Genomic DNA, 27,233 nt, shown 5'->3' with positions numbered 1-27,233 from the left:
CTGACCCCGAGCCTCTCTCTTTCTCTCTCTTTAAAATAAAAAAAACTGTATATTAGAAAAAACATGTAGCTGTGTGGGACAAGAATTATAAACCCTATTTTACGGATTTAAAAAACAGAGGTTCAGGCTTATAAAAAAATCCAAGTGTCACTAAGTGGTTGAGTTAGCTGTATACCCAGATTTGTCTAATTCTATTGTCAAGACAGACATTCAGCAAATGAAACTGAGAATAGTTATAAATAACGTATAAAACACACTGTTGTCATGCCATCAAAGGCAGTGTGAAAACCTCCATGAGAATGTGAGTCTTTAGGAAATTACATAGGTGAGCTATATGATACTCAATAAGTACTCATTATAGCCTCAGTGAAGGATTATGCTTTAGCAGTTGGCTAAATACGCACAAAAATAACCTGCTGACTTTTACCTGGTTTGGTATGCCAATCCCAACCTCCCGAAACATCTGGCTGAATGTTCACAGCAGGTGTACTAGACGCTGCAGAAGAAATGGGGAGAAGAGAAAGAATCGTCACAAAATAACTGAGAACCCACTTTTCTGAGTTCACACAGATAAATACTGTCCCTTCCATGAAGCCTGCGTGACCTGCCATGGCCCCACATGATTCATCTCCTTCTGAATTCTCCAAACATTTTGCAATATTGATATCTTTGGGTCTCCATGTATGGTTACTTATGTGACAGTTGGTAGAACCCATATACTCTTTGTTACTCTTCCTTCTTTGGCTTACCTATATTTTACTTCCATCCACACTTTGAATTATAACTGTGCATATGTCTGTCTCCATTAAATTGTTAGCTCCTTGAAGGCAAGAACTATCTTATTCACCTTTGTGTGTCCCACCTCTACATTTAACACAAAGTCAGTGGCCAATAAGAAAAGATGAAAAGAAACTTAAGCTCAATTTGCCTTAAGCTGGTATTAATAAGTGTAGGAGAGTCATGATCAGCTTAGAACTGAAATTTTGTTTTCTCCTCTGCTGTGAACAAAGAATGATGAGTCAGTCAGAACATGTACTGAGCAACTATACATCATCCACCATGCTGGTGTCAGAGAGAGTCTACTGTCACTCAAAACAAATTTACTGCAGCTTCAAAAGAAATCATGCTGGCCCCTCTCAAAATTCCAAATGCAGGATTTAAAAGAAATGTTCATCTACAAAGAATCAGGTATATTAGAGGAATACACGTTGGTAGAGTAAGTTTTTTCTGAACCTATAAAATCCAAATAAGAAACAAGGTCCCATAAGAAAGAATTTATTTCTAAGGCATCTGTAGGTTCTGTCCATAAAATCAGTGGGTAAAATGCAAACATTAAACTTACATGGCAAATAGTACTAAACACACACACACACACACACACACACACACACACACGCACACACACACCCCACCACCACCAGAGCACCAAAATTAGAACTACCAAGTCTTGTATTTGTCTGTATAAGACTTCTTGTACTTTCCCATCATTAAGTTAAAAAGAACATGTCCTTATCAGCCATAAGAGTTCTTTCCTTTCTATTCCTCTTCTACCATAGTAACCCATGAAAAATGTGATAGAAATCACACAATTTCACTAACACTTGCTATTTAATTTCTTTAACTTCTGATCGTAGTCTTATGTTAAACTAGGATGTATAAATAGTTGTTAGAACCCCAACTTTGTTACTAATCAAGCCCACAAATCTTTATGACCATCTACCATATGCAAGGCACCATACAAGGGAACAGAGAACTAAAAGACATTGTCCTCAAGAAATTTAAAATCTGTTGAAGATATAGGAATATACAAATGGAAAGGTAATTACCTAACACTTTCAATCTCTATTTTGCTTTTAATTATGGTTATTTACTTTCTATTCCACACTATGCCCCAAGTGATTGTTCTCTTCAGAGTAGATGTTCAATAAATATCTGTAGAACTCAAAGGCAGGAAGTATTTCTTGATTTTCAGAAGAGATCAGTGGTACCTTATAGAAGTCAGAGGTGGGCAATTTGACCTCCTAATCTGACATCTGAGTCTGACCTATATGTTATCCTGTATGAAGATAATGCAACTGACCCGCTAACAGTGGAATAATTGTTTTTTCCAGAAAGGATAGTGGAAAATTCCTTTCAGTCTGGCATGACACAGGACAAAACAAGAAGTATAGCAGCAAAACAAAGAGGTGCTAACTGGCTTCGAGTGGGTGATAAACATCTTCTAACCAATTAACAAAAAACAGAGAACTGAATCCAGAATTGTCATGCTGAACTATGAACATCCATACCTATGGGACACAAAAGATAGTATCCTTATGAAAATAATAAGTTCAAAGTATTAAAGTCAGGAAAATACATAACCTTATTAACACTATCACTAACTATGTTTCAAAGAGACTTAGGAAAAAAATGAGTTAATTCATTTTATATTTACATATTATATGGTAAGATAGATAACACCTACTATGTACCAATAATTCTTCTAGGCACTAGTGAAGCATTAATGAACAAAACAAACTAAACTCCTTGCCTTTATGAGCTCATATTCTAGTGGGGAGAGATGGGAAACAAAAAAAGAAACAAAACATGTAAGTAAATTATTGAGGATTTTGGAAGTTTATCAATACAGCAGAAAGGAAAATCTTGAGTCTGGGCACAGGGATGAGTTGTGCTATGAAATGGAGCAGTCAGAGCAGACCCCACTGAGAAGGTGCCAGGTGACAAAGATCAAAGGAGGTGAAGAAGTTCATCATACCAATGCCTGGGGAAGAGGGGACAGCCGGTACAACAGCAAGAGGACAGTATGGCTGGAATGGAGAGGGCAAGAGGGAGGGGATATGGGTCACACCACTCAGGTCAAAAGCACATAGGGCCATAAAGGCCATCTAAGGACTCTAACTTCCATGCTGAGTGGCATAAAGACGCATTTTCAGCACAGCAATGACATGACTTACATTTTAAATAAGTGATCAAAAACAATAGGTTTAACCTCTATCCCTGCATCTTTCATCCCAAAGTAACCAGCTTCCAATCAGGAGATTCTCTTCATTGGGAACTATTCAAGGGTGAGAGCTGAATTTCTTGTATGTTGTCTGGTGGACCCACTTCAAATAGTTTGAGATTTAAGACCAATTGGAAATCACCCACAACAGTTATTCCTGGAATGAGTTCTCATGTTTAGTGAAGTTAGAGTTTGACCAAAGTTGTACAATTCATCTTCTGTTTGCGTTTGCATGGCTTCCAAGAAGTCAAGCTGATGACTAGACTGAATTCACCGGGCGAGCTCCTTCCACAAGATGCCTTCCATAGGACCTCACCCTCCAGGTTGAGGCCAGTACTGTTCCATAGCCTTCAACATCAGGTATAAGCTACAATTCTCTAGCTCAAAGCCATTTGTCCTCCACTTAAAGAGCTCCAGTTTTATTTTTTTTTAATTTTATTTATTTATTTTTCAACGTTTTTTATTTATTTTGGGGACAGAGAGAGACAGAGCATGAACGGGGGAGGGGCAGAGAGAGAGGGAGACACAGAATCGGAAACAGGCTCCAGGCTCTGAGCCCTCAGCCCAGAGCCTGATGCGGGGTTCGAACCCACGGACCGCGAGATCGGGACCTGGCTGAAGTCGGATGCTTAACCGACTGCGCCACCCAGGCGCCCCAAAGAGCTCCAGTTTTAATCAGAGTTACCTAAATGATACCCTTTTGCACTTACAAGTAGATATCAGAGAAATATAAAGTGGGCTTCACATGGAATTCAAAATCTTCTAGTGGTCACATCAAAAAAGATTTTAAAAAAACACTGATGGAATTAATTTTAATACATTTTATTTAACCCAATATAGTCAAAATATTATCTTCTGTGATCAATATGAAAATATTAATGATATTTTACATTCTTTTTTTGTACTAAGTTTTGAAACCTGGTGTGTATTTTATACCTAGAGAGCATTTAAAATCAGACTAGCCACATTTCATGTGCTCAAGATATCCCAGAGCTTTTAAAATATTAATGTAACTACTTTATGGGGGAAGGGAAGGGGAAAAAAATAGTTACAAACAAGAGGGAGGGAGGCAAACCATAAGAGACTCTTAAATATAGAGAACAAACTGAGGGTTGATGGGGGGTCAGGAGAGAGGGGAAATGGGTTATGGACATTGAGGAGGGCACTTGTTGGGATAAGCACTGGGTATTGTATGTAAGCGATGAATCACAGGAATCTAGCCCCAAAACCAAGAGCACACTGTATATACACTGTATGTTAGCCAACTTGACAATAAATTATATTTTTAAAAAATAAAATAAAATAAAATAATAAACTTTTATCCATGGTAAAAAAAAAATGATTAAATTCTAATTGTTCAAATCCAGTGTCTACAATATGTTCTGCAACCATTCGAAGGCTATTAAAACTAACTTGTTTATTGATACTACTTTGGACTTCAATGTCCATATGGATCTAATTTAAGCAGGAGTTGTTGGTATTTTGCATGGGCACAGAGTGAGGCAGCAGAGTTGAGAAAAATATATATCACCCTGAGAATTAAGAGATAAAAGTTCTGGTATATTTTCTATTTTTAACTAGATACTTCATCTTAAGGAAGTCAATAGTTATCTGTCTCAGTATCTTTCTCTAAAATGAATAAAAATACTTGATCTACTTAGTTCAGAGGGTTGTGAGTTTTCTTTGTAAAGGTATCTAAAGATACCAATAATATTTCCCTCCCAAACATACCATCTTTTGACAGGCTGCTTTAAACAAATGTGTTTTCTCTCCTTTCTTTTGCAAAAATTATAGGCCTACACATTTCATTTTGAATTTAAATAGAATGATTGTATTCTGAAAAATAAAATAAAATGTTAACTTAATTGTTAATTTCCAAAAGAGAGGGGCGCCTGGGTGCCTCAGCTGGGTAAGCGTCTGACTTGGGCTCAGGTCATGATCTTGTGGTTCGTGGGTTCAAGCCCCATGTTGGGCTCTGTGCTGACAGCTCAGAGCCTGGAGCCTGCTTTGGATTCTGTGTCTCCTTCTCTCTGCCCCTCCCCTCACTTGTGTGTGTGTTCTCTCTCTCTCTCTCAAAAATAAAGAAACATTACAAAAATTTTTTAAAGAAAAAAAAAAAGAGAGATGCATTATATAGCTTCCCCAAACAAAATAAAACAAACACCTACTGGATGCTTTTATATCTGAGAACCTATTGTTATTTTGTGGAAAACTATGTTCCACTGAACACAATATAAAATATGTTCTTACCATGCACTGTAGGTGAAGGACTTCTTGTAGGCTGAAGAAAGGGGTCACTGGAAGCACTAGATGTGGTCAGAAAAGAACCCAGCAAATCCTGACCTGATGGTGTAGAAGGTGCTCCAAATGGGTCAAAGGTGGCACCTAGAAAAAAAAAAGGAAAAATGTGTTTCTTTGTCCTGTGAGTTCATTCATTCAATAAATATTCAAGAGCTGCCACTATTGCCAGGCCTTAGGCCAAATATTTGAAAAACTGGAATGAAGCTTGCATTCTGGGCTGCTCCACAGGCCCATCTTATCCTTAAAACTTCCTCCAGGGCCAACAATGGAACCTAAGGATTTTTGACCTCAGGAAGAATCCCATCTTTGTGGACAAAGGAGGACTGTAGATTTATCCATTGGAAGATCCATCAACACTATAAATGAGGGCTTCTTGGGCCCTCCATAAGTGGCAAAACCATGTTTGGACCAAAGGAGATGCCCAATGAATAAACTGTACTTATATTCAATAAATTAATGGACAAATACCAGGCAGGAGGGGTTTGCTATTAAGGTGAACATTAGAAAACCTCACTGACCAGGCTTTATTTAGTTTTATGTTTTTAGTGGTCTTTGGCTCGCTTGAAAGTGAAAGAGAGGAGAAATGAGTGTTGCTATGTAACTCAAATGCTGTTCCCAAAACACTGCCTCTCAATAACTTGCTAGAAACTAGATGCAGATTTAGAGAAGTGAGGACAAGTTTGTGAATATACTAAGAAGACCAGAACAAAGCCAGCAGCTGAGATCTCTGGCAACAACACAATAAAACTAATATTGTATCATTTCTTAGGGTTTACATTGCCTTTCATAAAAAATACTTCAGCTGATTCTCAGTCTTTCCCTATCACACAGTAGTATTATCTTCATTCTATAGACAGTGAAACTGAGGTTCAGAAAGCCAAGTCAATCAATATATCCAGCTTCAATTTCATTATCTACAACCTGAGGCACAGATTTAACTAATGTCTCTCAAAGATCCCTTCTAGCTCTGACACCAGAACATAACTATCTTCATGGGACTGTGATGAATTAAATAAAGTCACACAAGGTACATGGTCTTGAAACATGACTGAGTACTATGATAGTCTGGATCTTGCAGATTTTTCTTCCCTGACACCTTTAATTCACTGTGGTGAGTAAGAACTGGATAAAAGGAAGCCAAATATAGAAGAAACAGCCTGGGATTCAGGGCACCAGGATACCACCGTGGCTCCATCAATAACTAATGTAGGAGTTTGAGCCTCAGCAACCACATTCCAGGATTTTAAGACTCACTCTTACAAAAAATGCCTCCAACTGAACTACTTACTACAAATCAAGACCACCCAGAGCCTTCTGAGAACTGAAGGATTAGCTTGGGAAAGGAAGTCCCCGCAGATTACCATATGAGTGAAGAGTTGAGACATTTCTCTTTACTCTTCCTAATATGATGTCATCTTGGTTAATAGTGATATCAGGTAAGAAGGGGCAGCTAAAATGCTTAGCCATCTACTGTGTTTTGCAAATTTCAAAAACTTGCGGACGATTAGTCACAGGAAAGGTCAAGTCTGCAGCAATGAGCAGAGTGAAGCTGAACCACGTGGGCACCAACTGGCAAGGGCTCATCTGCTACAGTCAGCTGTGCGGCTGGCATGAGTCTCTTAAATATACCTTGAGGTAACCAAGTACTCCCTTGCATAACCAAAGTGGATTTAGAAAATTACAGTTCCAGGAAGACATTACAGAAAAACTAAGAGGGAGCTCTCAAGTCAAATGGCCCAGTTTTGGACCCTGGCCTCACCAATGATTAGCCTTATAAATGTATGCTACTAATTTGACCCTAAGCCTCCATTTCCTCAACTATAAATATAGGGATGGGGTGCCTGGTAGCTCAGAGGTTAAGTGTCTGGCTCTTGACTTCAGCTCACATCATGATCTCACAGTTCATGAGTTCAGCTCCACGTTGGGCTTGCAACTGACAGCACAGAACCTGCTTGGGATTCTCTCTCTCTGCCCCTCCCCCAGCTTGTGTGCTCTGTTTCTCTCTCTCTCAAAATAAATAAATAAACTTTAAAAAATAGGGATAATAAAAGCACCTAACTGCCAGATTTTTATAATAACTGAATCTGTGTTTAGTGTTAAATTCCATGTTTGGCAAATAGTAAGTAGCCCACAAATATTAGCTGTTATTATTAGTAATAATTCATCAATCTACATCTCCAAGAAGAAGTAACTAAAGCAGCTCAGAGATTGAAGCTTTGGAGGAAAACAAACAAACAAACAAAAAAACCAAAGAAAGGGCGAAGAGCTCAAATATTCACTCTTACACTGTCCTACCAAAATGGACATTTCCCCATTAACTGAAAACAGAGACCTCTAAGGGACTTTCAGGGAGACCAGAAAAGTCTAGCTTATTAGGAAAGTTCAATTCTACCTGCTTCACCCAAAGGTTCCAATTCAAAATTGAGAGGTTTAGTGTAACATGGAAAAAATTACCTTCTCCCACTCTTAGGGTTGGAGATGCAGAGGTGGAGGGGGCAGAGCGGCGTGGTGTCGACTGGGTAGACGCAGGTCCACTCGGATGAAACATGTCTTCCACCCCTGACTGTCCAGCCTGGGCAGCCCCCGCCGCACCTCCACCTCCAAACAGGTCACTCAGCAGTTCAGAATTAGTGGGAGGAGCCACTGGCGGACAGAAGTTCTTACTCACTGCAGATCCTTCTAGACCCAGAAGGTCCACATCTTCAGGGGGTGGAGGGGCAGCTGGCTCCTGCTGCTTTTTGCTGGGCTTTTTAGCTCCATGCTGTTTGTCACCACTAGCATTGCCATGTGGACTGGAAAGGGTCAGAAGTTCATCATCCGATTGCTCACTTTCTGGATTCACTAGGGCAGCATGGTCCTCCTCACAGAATGATTTTTCCGATTTCTGATCTAAGGAAGGCCAATATGCCAATAAATAGTTAGTTACTGGCCCCAGCATTACTGATTTTTTTGAGTTAGAGTTGGTACATAACTCTGAAAGAGACAAGCAGCAGCCCTGAGCAAATAATGCTCTCAGACCCTTACCAATAGAAAACTGCTGGATGTATTTCCCATCATCCAATCACCTTTTGTTGAGCAGCTGAGAGGCAGTATCGTGGAGCAGGGAAAAGCAGGAAGTCTGGAGCCAGACAGGCTGGGTTTGAATCCCAGCTCTAATTACTGGCTCTGTGACACTGAGAAAGTTACTTTACTTCTCTGTGCCTTGGTTTCCTCCTCAGCAAAATGGGGGTAACCAATAGTACCTAACTCCAGTGGCTATGGTGAGAACTACAGGAGATGATAAACAGAAAGTGTTCAGATCAATATTAAGTAGTACCTAAGTGTTTATGATTATGATTATCATCTTCCAGGTGCTCTTCTAGGTGCTTTGAAAAGAAGTCCCATAATTTCTTAATCCTTTGCCGATTCCTCTTTTTTTTTTTTTTTTTTTTTTTCATGTGGCCTGCAGCCAAAAGCAAGGCCTTCCTCCCACAGTCAGGAGTAGAAGCCAACCACACACCTAACCAGTGAATAGCCACAGAGATTCCGCTCAGGATGGTCCCTATACCATCCTGGACAGCGATATATTCAGCATAAAGTGGGCAGCAGGGAAGAGGTCTCTTCTGGGGAAGGGATGGAGAGGCTGATGGGTGACTTTCCAGGCCCTCCTTGAGACAGATCCTTCAAGGAAACTTGGTTATTTAATGTTAGGTAGACCCACATTCTAAATCAAGGGCAGATCCACATCCCTAATTCCTGATTCTGAAATGCAAAAAGCTATGAAAAGGGAAAGGTTTCCCTAAGTCTGGAACAAATTTGGCTGGTGGAAAAATCTGACCAGAACTGATACGTACATATGTATACTCTTCATTTATCTCACCCAAAGTGATTATTTTTACATGTTTCACTGCGGAAACATTAATATGCTCCATTACAAGTTGTCTGAGATGCCGCTGGGGATGCTGAGTAATATACCATTTATATCCCATATCACCTAAAATTAAAAAACTTTTGCATTCCTGAAATACTTCTGTGAAGTTCAGATAAGGAATTGTGCATTTCTGCTAAAACCTATTTCAGAGCCTACTAACAGGAATGACTTCTAAATTACTACAATGTCAGTGGAGATGAAAAAGTGAAGTTTAATTAAAAGCCCTTATGTGAGGAAGGGAAGATGTAGGGGACTTGTTACTGGGGGAAACTGGGGAGTCGACCTGTTATCTAGATTTCACTGGATTTTCCAATTTTTTTATGCTATTGGTCCCATTTCCCAGGAGGAAATTCCCTGAGCTCTTGAATGTCTACCCCTACCCTGACTCCCACAACTCCCACCTATCACCCTGGCTTCAGCCATCCCTCTGAGTTCCCATTTCCCAGGAGGAAATTCTGAAAGTAAGGCTTTTAATTCAAAGGAATTCTGTGAACTTTTTTTTTCACGAAACATGGAAAATTCCATAGGCAACAGGAATACCGTCTCATGTTCGCACAGTGAAGAAAGGTCAACCAAGAAAACTCTAACCAGAGCATTGTCAAAGCTATTTTCCTACCCCTTTCTTACAGAAAGTCCTTACGATTCAATTCTACATTCAATCTTGGAGTTAACCTCAGCAAACTCTATAGCAAGGAGGCGAATGTGTATGGATAGAATGCCATTGCCAGTCTACTGATGGCAGCAATCTTAAGTGTTATGTTGGAGAGATTCTAAAAACATGTCCAGGTTTGGTGGAAAAGGATACTATTATTGAGACCAATTTTTGCCATGGCTGTTAAAGCATATAGCAGAGACATATGGGCAAAGTACTTGCCTTTTCTGCACCAGGAGAAGCTTAGATCTGCCCTCCTAGTGGTGAGATCCCTCTGGGGGAAATGCCAGATTTTATATTTTCAGAATATGTACTCAAGGCAGGAGATAGAGTCTTTTGTTAATTTGTGTGTCAGCAGCATAAAGGGAAATCCTAGAAAATATCATATTGATTCATAAGTCCAGGAAAGATGTAATCCAAAAGACAGCATAGAAAGAAAAGGTAGAATTCAGCTTTAAATGGCCTTTTACATCAGTCTAAGAGTATCCATGAAGTTCAAAGTAGAGAGGTAATTTCAAACTGACTGATTTGAAAAAAGAATGAGCAGGGAGGGTGTAAAGTAAGGAAGAACAGGGATGACTTCTAAATGCTTCTTTTTTTGAGGCTGCTTTGAGAACAAACCATTTTTACAGAATCACCACATGACTTAAGTATCTAACCACGTAACTTAGAGAAATGCTTAGAAGTACCTTGCCAACAGAGAGAGGAAAAGAAGCCACCTTGCCCAAAATGCCTGGGGTTGTCCGGAGGGATATCTATTGGAGCCTGTCCTGCAAGAGAAAAGACCATGCAGCATCAATGAAATAGGAAATAAGTCAAAGTGATAATAACACAGAGGCTTTGTCCTGAAAACAAAACCACCAGGTGACTCATACCTCCTAAGACCAGAGTTTCTTGATGCTCCTGGTGAGAAGAGAAGAGGATGCTGGGATTGACATCTTTCGTGCAGTAATGTTCCCATGGTGGGGTTAAGTCTATCACCTTGTCGTGGGGCTGTAGTTCTATATCTAAAGTCACCTGAAATAGCTGAGGATATTTTTCTGGTACATCACATGCGTCCAATTCAGGTCTAAATAGCAATTTAAAAGAAGAAGATCAGTGAAAAACAATGGATCCACTATGATGTTCAGCACAGAAACCATTGTAGGTTGACTCAGGTTAACCCTAAGACTCATTTCTAGGGAAAAATCAATCACTAACCAGATAAGGTACTTTACTCTTCTGGCCTCACTAGAGGAAAGGGGGAGAATACTAAGTACAACTAAAGAATTTGGATATTACTGCATATAAAAACATGTTAGGAAGTAGGGCAATAGATCCAGCCAGTATGCCCAGGCAAGGCTAAATTAGTTGTTAACATAGTGAGATAGTCCCCAGCTGCCACCCTGAGCTCTTGAATGTCTACCCCTACCCTGACTCCCACAACTCCCACCTATCACCCTGGCTTCAGCCATCCCTCTGAGTTCCCTAAACCACATTATAATAAAGCAACTAAGGTTCATTCTCTGGTACAGAAGGGTACCCTGCTTTAGTGCTATAGCCTGGCATCCTGTCTCAAGGGTCATTGCTCATATCATACCACTGATTAAACTGCCATCACTGTTGAAAAACACAAAGGGATACACAGATGCAAAGGGTCACAGTATTGATACTTTGTTTCCTCTTTGTTCAGTCTTGTTCTCTCACATGGAATTTTAGACCTTTCTATTTGAAGTCCTTGATCCATTTGCACTCAAGACAAATTATACCCAACTGCCAGCTGTGAAATGCAACCAGGCTCTCTGTGTTGTTAAGCTACACTCAACAGTCCTGCAGCACAGGATTCCAGGGGTTGCTGCAGCACAGAGCAAAGGAACCTTGGGTATTTGGCTTCCAGCATTTCCCAGCTGCTTATATTGAAAACGGATTTCAGTCCAAGTAGCACTCACTTGGTGAACTTTAAAACTGTGGTTTCCAGTGGTATGAATCCAGTATGAAACTGAAGCTGGAATATCTGGGTGTTGGTCACCTACAAATACAGGAGAGAAGCACGTGACAATCAACCAGGGAAAGGGGACTAACTGCATCAAGAAATTATACTTTGGGGAGCCATGCACCTTCAACTGTTTCTACATTGGAGCTTCTGTTTATTATGAACACTAAGTGACCTTCCCATTTGGAAATGGCCCAGCGTCATTTCTAGCCTCTCATCTCCATGAACTCTGCTTTGGCAAGCCATTGCCTCTTCCACTAATGTCCCATGTTCTTGCATACTGCCATACTTTGGCTCATTCCATTCCTTCTCTTCAGGATGCCCCTGCTGCAACCTAATGAACTCATCCTTCAACGGCCACCTTGAAAGTTCATATCCTCTCTGTAGCCACCAATGACTAAAGCAGACCACTCCCATTATAGTATCTCATCCTACCTCTACTATGTGAGTGGATATTCATACATGTGGTGAATTTCTCCTGCTAGGCTGAGCTCTCTGAGGGCAGGGACAGTCTTAATCTTGTCAATCCTATACCCCTAAGGCAATGGCTGGCACAGAGCATGCACTTGGCAAATATTTGATGAATTAAAATACAATTACTTATAACATTATTCATAATATCCCAAAAGAGGCAATGACCAAAATGCCCATCAACTGATGAAGATATTAATAAAAAGTGATATAGCCACAATGGAATATTATTTGGCCATACAAAGGAATGAAGTACAGATACATGATATGACATGGATGAATTTCAGAAATATTATGCTAAATGAAAAAAACCAGCCACAAAGAACCACATATTGCATGAGATTCCATTTACATGAATGTCCAAAAGAGGCAAACCCTTAGAGACAGGGAGTAGATCAGTGGTTGCCCAGGGGATGGAAGAGGGGAGGGGCAATGGCCGATAATAGGTATAGGGTTTCTTTTGAGGATGATGATGTTCTGGAATGATATGGTGGTGCTGTATAACCTTTTGACAATAATAAACACAACTGTATTGTACACATTGAAAGGGTGAATTTTATGTTATGTGAATGTTATTCTAATAAAACATTGAAAAACTATAATTACTTAATCCTACATCCTTAATAGAAATATCTCCTCTCAGGGCGCCTGGGTGGTGCAGTCGGTTAAGCGTCCGACTTCAGCCAGGTCACGATCTCCCGGTCCATGAGTTCGAGCCCCGCGTCAGGCTCTGGGCTGATGGCTCGGAGCCTGGAGCCTGTTTCCGATTCTGTGTCTCCCTCTCTCTCTGCCCCTCCCCCGTTCATGCTCTGTCTCTCTCTGTCTCAAAAATAAATAAACGTTGAAAAAAAAATTTTTAAAAAGAAAAAGAAATATCTCCTCTCACACTGATCCAAATGGGACACTATAAAAAAGGGCATGAGCTTCTAAAGCTCAAGGTTTGGTACAAGTTCCAGAGCTGTCAGTTTCTGGCAAAGTCATCATGCCAAGGCCTCTGGGCAAATCACATTCTCTCTGAGTCTCGTTCCCTATAAAATGAGGGAAACAGACATAAATAATCTTTAAAGGTTCTTTCTAATTCTAAAACCACAAGTCACTCAAGCCCAAAGTGATACAGAGAATATACTCTAAAATCCTCCTCATATTAAGGGATGCCCGGCTGGTTCAGTCAGTAGAGCATGGAACTCTGTTGTTTTTAACTTCTATTTATTTATTTTGAGAGAGACTGAGTGTGAGCAGGGGAGGGGCAAAGAGAGAGGGAGACAGAGAATCCCAAGCAGGATCGATGCTGTCAGCGCAGAGCCTATCGCATGGAGCCTATCGCTCAAACTCCATGCTGGGCTTATGAGCTTATTTTTAAAATAAATAAAATAAAATAAAATAAAATAAAATAAAATAAAATACCCTATTGAAGGCTCAGAAGAGTTTATGCCATGATTCTTCCTGAAACCATACCTTAGCCTGTAGTCGGCTCCCAATGGTTGACCTCAAGTGATACATGGAAACAACCACATCTCCTTGCACAGTGATGCTCAAGGGAATAAAGATTTTTCCATCTTGGACACGGTATTCTCTACAAACAGAGACAAAAATATACACTGGAAGAGTCCAATCTTGTATGATCACATAGGTATAGTCCTCTGTGGCTCAAGCCAAAGGACCTATTGCCCAAGACTGGGCCCAAGAACCATTTCCTATCTTAAGCAGAGTCAGGAGCACAGCCATGGGTGCAAACTGGTTCTGCCATAGGATGGTGTTGGTCTAATGGTAGACCTCCTCCCCTGTCCCATCTGGACTTCAGATAAATTGACTGCCCATCCCTACTCTGCTGATCTCATAATCCTCAAATACACTTAGCCCTGATATACTTGTTGTTTCTTAACTTTAAATTAATAGTAAAAGCAGAGACAGAGGGAACAAAAATGTCCAACCAAGATCAGTATAGAAACTGCAAAGCCATGCTCTGTGAGGGTCTTAGATACCAATTCCCAAATTCAACCTATTCCAAACTAACTTCATTTTATGTCACCATCTACTCCCTTCTCTCCATACCCCTTACCACCTCCTACTGGCACCTGCTTTTTATTTTGGATTCTGTAACTTCTTTCATTATATCACCATCTGCCTAGCTGCTCACCTAGAAACTAAGCATGTAGGTCCTCTGTCCCCACCACTGTCTTAACCCTCATAATTCATGTTAGTCCCTTAGCTTATATTTCCATTTGAGAGGGAGCCATAGCATCCCTTGGTTTACTTATGCTTTTCTAGGATTGAACCTACATAGAACTTTTTTTTTTTAATATCAGCCTTTTCACAATGATGTATTCCTCACAGGAAGAATATAATTCAACCTAGATAAGAAATGAGCAATTCCTAAGAAGTGAAGAAAAGTTCATGACCTACTTCATTCGTTCAAAATCTGCACAGGTCGTATATATTTTGGTTTCTCCAATCAGTACATCACAGTAAGGACGACATCCATTTCTCTGTTTGTTAAAAAAAGGGACTGGACTGACAGTGATGGACTTAATCGTGAGAGGCTTGAAGTGAGGGCGGTAGGGCTTGTCTGCTAGGAGGTCACACATATAGCCCAGGTATCTGAAACAGAAGATTGACATTCTGTGGGTCAGACCAAAGAAGCAATCAATCTTGGCTATGAAGTCTATTCTTGTAAATTACTAACTTATAATAACAATTTACTGTGTTAAATTCTTAAACATTAACTACCAAAAGAGAATGCAACCAACAATTTATGAAAGCTTTTATCTAGTGACATGACTGTATTTCCCCCCCAAAGAACTGGTAAAGGGGTAATTTATTAAATGAAAAAGGCTTATGGGAGCTTTATACTAGCTTCACATTGGCATATCTGTTCCTATTTGATCTGCCAGGTTAGGTTTATCAGCTAAAAGCCGGCTTTGGAAAAATTTTAGAATTTATCATCAGAAGCACTTTTAACTCAAAAAAAGTAAGAAGGGGAAATTATATAAGAGAAAAGAAGGGGTGCCTGGGTGACTCAGTCAGTTAAGCGTCTGATTCTTGATTTTGGTTCAGGTCATGATCTCATGGTTCTTGGGATCAAGCCCCACGTCAGGCTCTGTGCTGATAGCACAGAGCCTGCTTGGGATTCTCTCTCTCCCTCTTTCTCTGTCCATCCCCCACTCACACTTTCTCTCAAAATAAATAAACATTTTTTAAATAAATAAATAAGAAAAAAGAAGAAACTGCAAGTAACAGAAGTATAATAAGTCAATTACCTAAAAAGGGTTTCCCTTTTCTTAAGGGCACAATACCAGCTAGAAATTGTGCCTACCCTGCATCTAGCTTACTTTACCTCCTGTGGGATGGCGACAGTCCGATTCCGGGTCGCTTTGCATATAACAATCGAACGGCTGGGCCAGGAGTAGAGTAGAGATTACAGAAAATGAACATAGCACCAACCAGAATTGACGATGCTGCCCGTCCATCCTGCCAAGGAAGATATATAAACCTGTCACAAACGTGGCCCAGTCAGCCACTCACCACAGAGAATGGCTGTACTTGCAGTTAAAAGAGGGAAGAGAGAATGGGGAGAATTCTTCTTAACAGAATGATTTTCAGTTCAAAATTATTCACCTGAGGGTGCCTGGGTGGCTCAGTCACTTAGGTGTCGACTCCTGATTTCAGCTCAGGTCATGATCTCGCAGTTCGTGGGATCAAGCCCTGCACTGGGCTCTGCACTGACAACACAGAGCCTCCTTGGGATTCTCTCTCTCTCCCTCACTCTCTCTCAAAATAAATAAATAAACTTAAAGTGTGTTCACTTGAAAACCAAACTCTGTCCCAAGCACTTCAAATCACAAAGCAGCAAGGAAGGCTTATTCTTAGGGTAAAACTGACTGTCTACTAACCTAAGAAACCAAGCAACATAAATTTGATCTGCATATATTTATGGGAAAATAGTCTAATCTTCAAAGTAACTTTGGACTCATAGGATCAGAACTAGTAGTTGAGGTCTCTTGGTTGCAAGCCGGAGGTAGAGTTCACAGATTAGGCAAATACTGCTCTTTGGAATATGCTATGTATATATTTTACCCAAAGTATGTTTCTAGATTCATACAAAATAAAGAAGCTTCACATGATTCAACCACATTCAGTGGAGAAATACATGTAACATTCCTAACAGATGGTGGCCCAGGCTCTTCTAGAACACTCTGAGTGACAGGAGGCTTGTTGCTACTTGAAGAAACCAAGCCCAGCCCAGCTTACAAAGCTCTTCTTTATCCTGAATATGTTGAGTTGAAGTCTATTCCACTCAATGATCCTCGTTTTTTCTTCTGTCAGGAAGGAGTAAACCTACTTCTTTCTTCCTGGGGTAGCCTTTCACATATCTGAAATACCCTCCCCTTTCACCAACTCCTTCATTTTACAGGTTAAAGGCACACCCAATCTGTGACGGTTAATTTTATGTGTCAACTTGACTGGGCTGAGCGATGCTCAGACAGTTGGTAAAACATTACTTCTAGAATTGTCTATGAGAGTGTTTCGAAAAGAGATCAGCATTCAGGGTGCCTGGGTGGCTCAATCAGTTAAGTGTCTGACTTTGGCTCGGATCACGATCTTGAGGTTTGTGGGTTCGAGCCCCACACAAGCTCTGTGCTGGCAGTGTGGAGCCTCCGTGGGATTCTCTCTCTCTGCCCCTCCCCTGCTCATTCTCACTCTCTCACTCAAAAATAAAATAAACATTAAAAAAAGTTTTTTAAGAGATCAGCGTTTGACTCTGAGTAAAAAAAGATGTACTCTCACCAATGTGCATGGGCATCACCTAATCTGTTGAGGGTCTGAATAGAACCAAAAAGCAGAGAAAGGGTGAATTTTCTATCTTCTTGAACTGAGATGTCTACCTTCTTCCCTGGGACATCAGAGCCCCTGTTCTCAGGCCTTGGACTCAGACTGAATTACATCACCAGCTTTTCTGGTTCTCTAGTTTGCAGACAGCAAACAAATTGTGGGACTTCTCAGCTTCTGTAACTGTGTGAACCAATTCCTATAATAAATGCATTATATATTGGTTCTGTTTCTCTGAAGGACCCCAACTAATATATAATTTCTTTGATTCTTCCTCACTTGATATTCCATTTTAAGAAACATCATTTGGTGAAGTTTCTCTGAACAGACCCATTTTAAAACAACAACCTTAAATGTGCTACCCAGATGTGAAATGTAAAATATGAGGTGCACTCCAACCAACTAGAGAGAAAATACCATCTCCTTTATTCTGGACACTATGCTTTTACTAACATAATCCTAGGCCAAGTTAGTTTATATGCAGGCTAAGTCACACCCTAAGCTCTTATTGATTTTCCTATCTACTAAAACCCCTAGTTCTTTTTCAAATGATGTGTTAAGCTAAGAGACAAATACATTTAATCTTTTACAACAAGATTCAGGACTTCACATTTATCCTGTGTTTAATTTCACATTCTTAGTTTCCGTTAAACAACCAACCTGCAAAGGCTTTTAAAATCCAGATTCATTATATGACCCTCCCATTTCTGAGAAATACTGGAAGCTTGATCTTCACATCCTCATCACTGCTTTTAATTAAAAGGGCAACCAAATGCAACCTTCTCCTGGGAAGATACTGATCCATTAATCACCTACCCTTGGAAGCAAGTACGGAGCCACAATCCAACTAGATGTATTATAACCTAGCCCAAATTTCTCTATCTTGATTATAGGAAATTGGGAAATACCTTGCAGGAATACAATAAGCTATCCCTACTAGTCTATTGGTCTTGTAAAAGTTCAGCTGTTTTGATATGCACATTCATAATGAACCAATGAAGACTCCTTTTTCCTAAGAGTTTAAAATCATCTGTGCAAAGATTTATATTAGACTTTTGCCTTAAAGTGCCATCAGGTTCACCAGCCTGTAACTTTCCAGGATAAACCTCCTCCGTATTTTGGAAAAACTCTCCTGTCTTTGTTTGCCTGGCACCTCTTCTTCCTGTTTCCTCATATTACATAAGGAATCCATGATTGCTTTTCCAAGTGCTCTCAGCATTCTGAGACATAATTTAAGTCTAGAGAGTGGATTATTTTTAAAGTACTGTGAGGCTCCTTTACTATCTCACTACCTATCAGCTCTGTCTTAATGATCATTGTTACTACCATCCTAGCCTGACATTTGCTCCCCTGACAAAGAAAACAGAATAAAAGAGTTAAGATTATATCATGTGCCTCAAGCATTTGTTATTGTCCTTATTTCAAGGACAGGTTTTTCCTTTTTTTTAAGACATTTTTTCTTAATCTTAATTCTTTTAGATTTAGCCTTCCTGATACTCTTAACTGATCCATGGTTGTTGGATGTGTCCCCCTCCTTTTATCTACCATGCAAATCTTTTCAACAGTTTAATTAGTTTTTTATTAAAAGATAAGTATATGCTTATTATTTTTAATAAAACAGAAATATATATGACAAAAGTAAAAGCTCCCATTTCCAGCTTCAATTCCATTTCCCAAAGACTTGGTGCAGATGTCTGACTCATGCGTACCCTTTTTTAGTGAGCTAGAGAGCAGCAATGGTGTCATAATCCTTTGCTTCTGTTTCTTCATTGGCTTTTTATTCTTCAAGATTGTATCATAAGAACTGGAAGCCTCTTCTCTCTCTTGAGCCATCTTCCCTTACAAAGCTGTCAGACTTTGGTTCTCTGAACTTTTAGAAATTTCTTGCGTGAAGAGAAAATCACCAAAGTGCCTAAAGCTGCTTAGTCCCTGAAAGGAATCTGTTCTGTTGCACAATCTGTTGTGCCTCCGACAGGAAAACCCTTTGGCCGTTCGTGGACACGAAATTTTTCCTTTGTTGCCAAGAGTTTGGGGATGTGAGATGGAAAGAAGAAAATATGTTCTTTCACTTTCCTCCTCTTTTAGCCAACTGGCTCTCAAGAAGGAGGGAAAAGATCATCAAGTAATCACATAGCAAAAAAAAAAAAAAATACACCCTGAAGTTTATAGAAGAATGAGTAGGGGTGCCTGGGTGGCTCAGTTGGTTAAGCGTCTGACTTCCGCTCAGGTCATGATCTTGTGATCGGTCTGTTCGAGCCCTGCGTCAGGCTCTGTGCTGACGGCTCAGAGCCTGGAGCCTGTTTCAGATTCTGTGTCTCCCTCTCTCTACGACCCTCCCCCGTTCACATTCTGTCTCTCTCTGTCTCAAAAATAAATAAACGTTTAACAAAAAAACTTTTTTTAAATAAATAAAAAAAAAAAAAGAACGAGTAATTCCAGTATTTATGCTCAGATTCCACTTGTGTGTTCACTTGACCATGTATTCAATCATTTATTCAAGCCTCTCAGACCTGGGGTGCAAAAGTAAAGGAGACACAGTTCTTGCCTGTGACATGCTCACAGTCTAGTAGGAAAACAGGCACACCACCAGATCATGATGATGCAGTATATTAGATGCCACAGAAGACATTCAGATATACAATGGAAATGTCCATACAGTGAAAATACTCAAGAGTCAGAAAGAGTTTTACCAGATGTTGACTTTTAAACAATAGGTAAGAGGCCACCAGAGAAGAGTTGGGGGAAGGGACTCTAAGAAGTCAGTGGTCGGAAAATTCATCAGTCCCACTAGAAATTGCTGTAAAATACAATCAATCTATGTGACTACTTACAAAGGCATAGGGGTCTTCTTAACTTCATTTTCACTCAAAAACAAAAAGATAAATATTCCAGTGTGTTTATCAATTTCATTCACACAGAACTCAATGGTATTTTTGCCTGTGTACCCACAGTCCTCGTTTCTACCTCTTTTATAATATTTACCACATTGTAGACGCCCTGTATTACATGTATGTATCTGCCTCTCTCACTATTACTCAAGCTTTAAGGCAAGAAGAATAAATTCTTCCCTCATTTTTATATCCCTCACATCCCCTAATTCCTAAGTAGGGATTCAAAAAGCTTATTCAGCTTAAATGTTACCTGTTCACCAGCCTCTATAGAGCCAGCTGTATTTGGCCAAACCAAACCCAACTACCACAAATGACAACAACAAAGGTTACTCACCAAGCAGTGGACAACACAGACGTTTTTGGGATTCTGTAGTAGCCAATTATACATATTCCGACACACAGCAAAAAGGTTGTGCAGACTGGGGGCCTGCCTAATGGGCCAACTGCATTCTGAGACCTAAGGGAACAGAGCAAAAGGAAATGAATTCCCCAAGTGACTCCTCTCCATACGCAGCTATCACACTAAACAACTTCTGGAATATGATACCACATTCTCTTTTAATATAGCCAGGGAGAGGTGTGAACAGGGTTCAAACACAGAAAGAAGAGTTGTTTAATATAGCAATTTCTTAGTTAAAAGATTCCATTCCAGTAAAGGTATAAAACAAATTTTGAGGTATATTTTAAATTAAAAATAGACCATTTAAACTACATATTTGGATTTTTTTTTAATCCTGTAGGGTTACAATGCATTTAACTTCTATTAAGAATACAATGTTTTGACCTGCCTATTGGATACTTAATTATAGTATTATCTTATAAATCCTGCACTATCCCTAATTTTATTCCAGCTCTCATGAGAACATGAAAAGAGCTGCAGAGTGAGCCAAACTACACTTGCTCAGAGCTCTTATTTCTTTCTGTCTTACTGAAGGAATCCACAACACCATGGGGCAATCTTCAGTATTTTCACTCATCTAACACACGTGTTCATTTAACCCATTACAGAGCATCGGCAATGTTCCTGGAATTCTGTTTGGCTCTGAGCAGTATCACAATCGTACAAGACCGGTATTAACATGATGTCCATTCTGCAGATGAGAAAACAGACTCTCAGAGTCTGTCTTGTCTAGAGTCATGCTGCCAGTCAGGACCAGGAGAGCAACCCAGGTCCTCTGAGTATAAATCATTGCGGGACAAGACTATACTGGTAGAGATTATCAATTGCCTCAAAATACTAGGTATGAGTCCCAAATGATTAGATATTTACTAATTTAGATTAAAAAAAAATGAGAAGTTTAGACTTGAACAAACTCTGTGACCTCTTTTAACCTTTTTTTTTTTTTTTTTTTTTTTTTTTTTTCAAAAATGCGGTGAGTGGCACCTACCTACCCGCCTCATAGGGTGTGGTTAGTACATGAGGATGTATTTCAAGGGCTCAGCCCAGTACCTGACATGCACAAAGTGATTAAGGAATATTAGCTATTATCATCAGTATCAAATCCAGTAACTGCCAGTAAAAAGCCCTGAGTTCAGATAAAGCCAGCTATGTTTGAATAAAATGAATAAAATCCCATATGGCAAAAAAGCAGACTGAAGGGCCAGATCATTCAAGGTCCTGTTAGCAGCTGGGAGAATATTTAAGAAGGAGTGACTCTCATCTGTATTTTCCAAAGACCTCTTAAGCCAGTGCAGAGAATGGATGCGGATGACATGAGAGTAGCCGGGGGGAGCAGTCAGGAGGCTGCTGAGGAGCCCAAGTCAGGAATGATGGCGGCTTAGGCTGGTTGCTAATGTAGGGAATTCTGAAAAAAGACTAGATTTTATATGGATGGTGTCATCAGAAAGTACTCTGCAACACTACTGGCCTAAACAACAACAACAACAACAACAACAACAACAACAACAACAACGAATATCTCAAATCCCTAATGTTTAACAGTGGGCAAAGGGAGGCAGGAGCAATCTATTGGTTCACCCTTTTCTGGTAACCAGATAATCGCTAGTCAAGTTTCTCTCTCTGGGGATGCCAAGAAGGCCCATTTTTTTGGTTAATTTGTACCTTTTTCTACAAGATGATTGTAGGGTACTGGCAGGGGTGCTTCCAGGTACTCACTTACCTATACCTTTGGCAATGACAGGTATGGTTTATTAAACAAAGTAGTTGAAATGCTTGACACAGCTACTAACAATCTAGGGTGACCCACTACTGGGCCTCTGCCAGTTTAAACTCCAGAACAGCTTGCCCCTTCTACCCAACATGAATTAAGACTGTTTCTGGCCCATTCTTTACCACCAAATGGATTCCCTGCTGCTGTGTTCTCAAGGAACAGAAATGATATATTGGTTCAAAAAAAAAAAAAAAAAAAGAAGAGTTGGTAAGATAAATTCTGCCATCAGGGAAATAACAAAATGTACACTTGTACAAGCTGCTTCTTGTCTGCAATGCTTTTCTTCCCTTAGTAAATTCATATTCATCCTTTAAAACCCAAGTTCAAGTGCTCTTTTGTTACTGACAGTTTCTCTAACACCCAGAGGCAGAAATTAGTTACCTTACTTCTTTGTACCCATGCCCTTGTCCATTTTCATCTATTACAGCTTTTATCAGTAGAGCACCATGGTTAAACCCACAGGCCGGGTTTTCACCTTTGCTTTACCACTTATGATCTGATTAACTGTAGTCAAGTTTCTGATCTCTTGGAGCCCCAATCTCTTGTGTGTAAAGTGAAAATGGACATTACAAGAGTAATGAGAATTAAGTGGAGCAACATAAGCGCAGTAAATGCCAGCATATTGTCAAACTGTATTCGAATTAATTGTTTACCTCTGTTGCCCCCTCTAGACACTAGGCCTCACCAGAAGAGACACCATAACTTACTCGTTTTGTAACCACAGAGTTGTTGTGTTAGTTGAATGGAAGATGCTCAGTATTTGCTGAGTGAACGAATGATTGAAAGAACAAAGGAATGAACCCCATTTGGCAATCGCTTCTCATACTAAGATTTGTCTACAGGTACAATATCTCAAGGAAGGGGCAGATGAATCAAATTAGCTGTTGTTGTAAGCTGGAATCATGGAAAAGTATGGAACAATTGCTTTTCCAGACAGTATTTTTAAACCTTTTAGAAACTGTATGTCAACCATACAAACACTAAATGTCAATATCTGTAATGAGTCTCAACTAAAAGTTGGCTAAATTGTTCTCAGCACAAAAGGCTAAAAGCTCCAGAATCATTAAATCAATCAAGTAAATAATATTAATTTAAAGCACTCTATAATTACATATTTACTTGATCTATAATTATACACCATTAAGCAAACATACAATTAGAATTTTTTAAAAGCATGTACTCTGTCTAAAAGGGAAAAAAACACTAAAGCATAAACAAAACCAAAAAAAATTTTTAAGGAACTCAATCACTGTAAGCTATTTTTGTGTCTCCCTGGGGTTCACAGGTTCAGGCAATAAGCAGCACAATCCTTGGGCATGTGACACTTCATGATGCCATCTCCAGTCTCTCTAAACACCTCCCAGAGCTGCCAAGCATCAGAAAATGCCATATGGATTACAGGCTGCCATGATACCACCCAGTTGGGAAAGAAGCCAAAACAGCACCACAGCCGGATGCCATTTGATTTTTCTCTCTCCGTTGCCACAAGCATGGGCTCATCGATGGCAGAAGCATCCCACCTGCCAAGCACAAGAGCAAAAGGTACTACAGAGAATCAGACTCAAGAGCCATACCACATTTTAAGAATCTACACCATTTTTGGAAAACAGGGGGATTTTAGTCAATCATTTACTGTGGCATTTTAGTATTACTAACATCAATCATAACTACCACTTACCGAATGCTTACTATAGGGTAGACACTGCTATCAAGTTTATTCATTATGGCAAAACTACAGAAAAGAATTTCTAAGTATTTGCAAGGTAGGTATTCGTATTGTCATCCCCACTTCATACAGGAGAAAATGGTATCTCGGGTGAAGTGAAGAGATTTAACCAGGAAGAGGAACAGCTGAGATGTGAACCTAGGGTAATTTTTAAAGCTTAAAATTGTCATCTCAATAAAAATTACTGATAAGACTCATGTACTTTCTATTACATCACACTGTCTGATGGTGATTATTAACTGCAATTCCACCTCACATTTGTGGGTGGTTATGGCTTCCAGTGATGGCCATATTTTCAGTTTCCTTAAAACTGAAGCATGGTGGCAGAGGGAGAGATGAAGTATAACCTGTAAAGTCACCTCTCACCAACCAGCAAACCACAGCAGAAACAACTGGGAGCTCTGGTGACCTCTGGTGAGCTCTGGAAGGAAAAGGAAAGCAAACAAACAAAAGATGGACTTTAAGTAAGTTGAAATTGATAGCATATTTCCCAAAAATCAATTTGTTCTCAAAAGGGAAGAAATCCTGCAAGATTATGTAGTTTAGAAACAATCAAAATGAAGGAAAAGTCTAAAGGAATCAGCTGGGTTTATTTTTTTATGCTATTAACAGGGCTCCTTCAGCATACTTTTCTTCCTGGTTGAGAGGAGGAGGAAGGACACTCCAAGTGGTGCTGGAGTGCGATCAGAACATAAGAACTTTAGGACCAGGCAACATGCAGTGGCCATTCACCTGGTTTTCTACTTCTTACCAACAGCAATACCAAGAAATGTGTAAAGCAGTGGTTCCTGATATTCTGAGCAGAGCTCAAAACCTGTGCAGAAAGTGAACCAGTTTACATGCACCTACAGAGTGGATGGGTACAGTGTTTATTTGGGAGATGATGGAAAAGGTTTGGGTATAGACAGTGGTGATGGTTACACAACATTGTGAATGTATTCAATGTCATTGAACTGTACTCTTATAGGTTGTCAAAATGGTTGAGTTTGTGTCATGTATAGTTTACCATCAAAAAAAAAGTGGGGTGCTAGAAGAAATGGTTAAACTCTCCGAAGCCCATCCATGGATCTAAATACACAGGTGGACCCATATTTCTTTAACTCAGATCAAGAATACCTGCTTTAGATAATGCATCTCATTGGTCTCCAGGACTTTACTGTCAACATTGGTAATTTTTATTTCCTCAAGGTGGAAACTGGCTAAGAAGACTAAAAAAACAAACAAACAAACAAAAAACTAATGTTCAATACCTCTTGTGCAGTTCTGAATAGGCACTCTAGCACATTGCTTTGAAAGCAGGGCAATCTGGCATATATTGAGTTGGGGTCTCTGCTAAAAATGGAGACTAAATATGAATCCTATTCTAACATTCCGTTACACATGCAAATCCTAAGAAAGCTGCTATTTGATTATTTCATCCAATTCCTGTCAAACCATGTGGCTTCTAAGCATAAAAGCTAATCAAAATATAGAATGACTCCCCTCAGCAAAGTGAAATCTTCATGGAAACAGCCTGTCTCTGCCACCACCACCGTATTCCAAAACACATATCACACAATAAAATGTAAAGTGATTTAGTTCAGGGTTCAAGACACAGGGATATAGACAGAGCTGGACTCCTGTGAGTCTACAAATAAAACCAGTCTCATGTTTGGTCTTTTCCAACACTGGTATTTATGGAAGAGTCTGCCACCTACATTAATTTTTAAATTTTTAAAAAAAGATTTAAGTAATCTCTACATCCAACATGGCCCTTGAACTTACAACCCTGAGATCAAGAGGTGTATCTTCTACTGATTGAGCCAGCCAGGCACCCCATGCCATCTACATTTATTAAAATAAGATTTGGAAAACTTCCAAACTCTTTCTATGAAGCCAGCATTATCTTGATTCCAAAGCCAGACAGAGACCCCACTAAAAAGGAGAACTATAGACCAATTTCCCTGATGAACATGGATGCAAAAATCCTCAACAAGATATAAGCCAACCGGCTCCAACAATACATTGAAAACATTATTCACCACGACCAAGTGGGATTTATACCTGGGATGCAGGCCTGGCTCAGTATCTGCAAAACAATTAATGTGATTCATCACATCAATAAAAGAAAGGACAAGAACCATATGATCCTCTCAATAGATGCAGAGAAAGCATTTGACAAAATACAGCATGCTTTCTTGATAAAAACTCTCAAGAAAGTAGGGATAGAAGGAGCATACCTCAAGATCATAAAAGCCATATATGAATGACCCAACACTAATATCATCCTCAATGGGGAAAAACTGAGAGCTTTCCCCCTAAGGTCAGGAACAAGACAGGGATGTCCATTCTTGCCACTGTTATTCAACATAGTATTGGAAGTCTTAGCCTCTGCAATCAGACAACACAAAGAAATAAAAGGCATCCATATTGGCCAGGAGGAGGTCAGACTTTCACCCTTGGCAGATGGCATGATACTCTATATGGAAAACCCAAAAGATTCCACCAAAAAACTGCTAGAATTGATTCATGAATTCAGCAAAGCTGGAGGATATAAAATCAACGCACAGAAATTGGTTGCATTCCTATACACCGACAATGAAGCAACAGAAAGAGAAATCAAGGAATCGATCCCATTTATGGTTGCACAACAAACCATAAAATACCTAGGAATAAATCTAGCCAAAGAGGTGAAAAATCTATACACTGAAAACTATAGAAAGTTTATGAAAGAAATTGAAGAAGACACAAAAAAATGGAAAAAGATTCCATGCTCCTGGATAGGAAGAACAAATATTGTTAAAATGTCGATACTACCCAAAGCAATCTACATATTCAATGAAATCCCTATCAAAATAACACCAGCATTCTTCACAGAGCTAAAACAAATAATCCTAAAATTTGTATGGAACCAGAAAAGACCTCGAATAGCCAAAGCAATCTTGGAAAAGAAAACCTAAGCAGGAAGCATCACAATCCCAGATTTCAAGCTATACTACACAGCTGTAATCATCAAGACAGTATGGTACTGGCACAAAAACAGACACTCAGATCAATGGAACAGAATAGAAAACCCAGAAATGGACCCACGAATGTATGGCCAACTAATCTTTGACAAAGCAGGAAAGAATATCCAATGGAATAAAGACAGTCTCTTCAGCAAGTGATGCTGGGAAAACTGGACAGCGACATGCAGAACAATGAACCTGGACCACTTTCTTACACCATACACAAAAACAAACTCAAAACAGATGAAAGACCTCAATGTAAGACAGGAAGCCATCAAAATCCTTGAGGAGAAAGCAGACAAAAACCTCTTTGATCTTGGCCGC

The 27,233-nt window shown here is 39.6% G+C and overlaps 1 protein-coding gene across 4 annotated transcripts in view; it reads right to left on the bottom strand.

Moving 5' to 3' along the window:
• Positions 1–27,233, bottom strand: part of DNAJC6 (DnaJ heat shock protein family (Hsp40) member C6) — a 150,992-nt gene that overhangs the window by 14,297 nt on the left and 109,462 nt on the right. For all 4 annotated transcript variants that reach the window (XM_040470511.1, XM_040470512.1, XM_040470510.1 and 1 more), the window contains exons 5-14: positions 20,360–20,482; positions 15,642–15,775; positions 14,711–14,905; positions 13,763–13,880; positions 11,793–11,872; positions 10,740–10,933; positions 10,554–10,634; positions 7,757–8,191; positions 5,252–5,386; positions 428–496 (exon numbers count right to left, since the gene is read on the bottom strand). In XM_040470511.1, coding sequence (XP_040326445.1) covers positions 428–496; positions 5,252–5,386; positions 7,757–8,191; positions 10,554–10,634; positions 10,740–10,933; positions 11,793–11,872; positions 13,763–13,880; positions 14,711–14,905; positions 15,642–15,775; positions 20,360–20,482 — 1,564 coding nt within the window. The remainder of the gene's footprint in view (positions 1–427; positions 497–5,251; positions 5,387–7,756; positions 8,192–10,553; positions 10,635–10,739; positions 10,934–11,792; positions 11,873–13,762; positions 13,881–14,710; positions 14,906–15,641; positions 15,776–20,359; positions 20,483–27,233) is intronic.

This window comes from Herpailurus yagouaroundi, unplaced genomic scaffold (genome assembly GCF_014898765.1).
Source record: "Herpailurus yagouaroundi ecotype Mexico unplaced genomic scaffold, PumYag 77, whole genome shotgun sequence".
In the NCBI taxonomy this organism is placed as follows: Eukaryota; Metazoa; Chordata; class Mammalia; order Carnivora; family Felidae; genus Herpailurus; species Herpailurus yagouaroundi.
The sequence above is the reverse complement of the archived record's forward strand: the minus strand, read 5'-3'. Positions and strand labels throughout refer to the sequence as shown.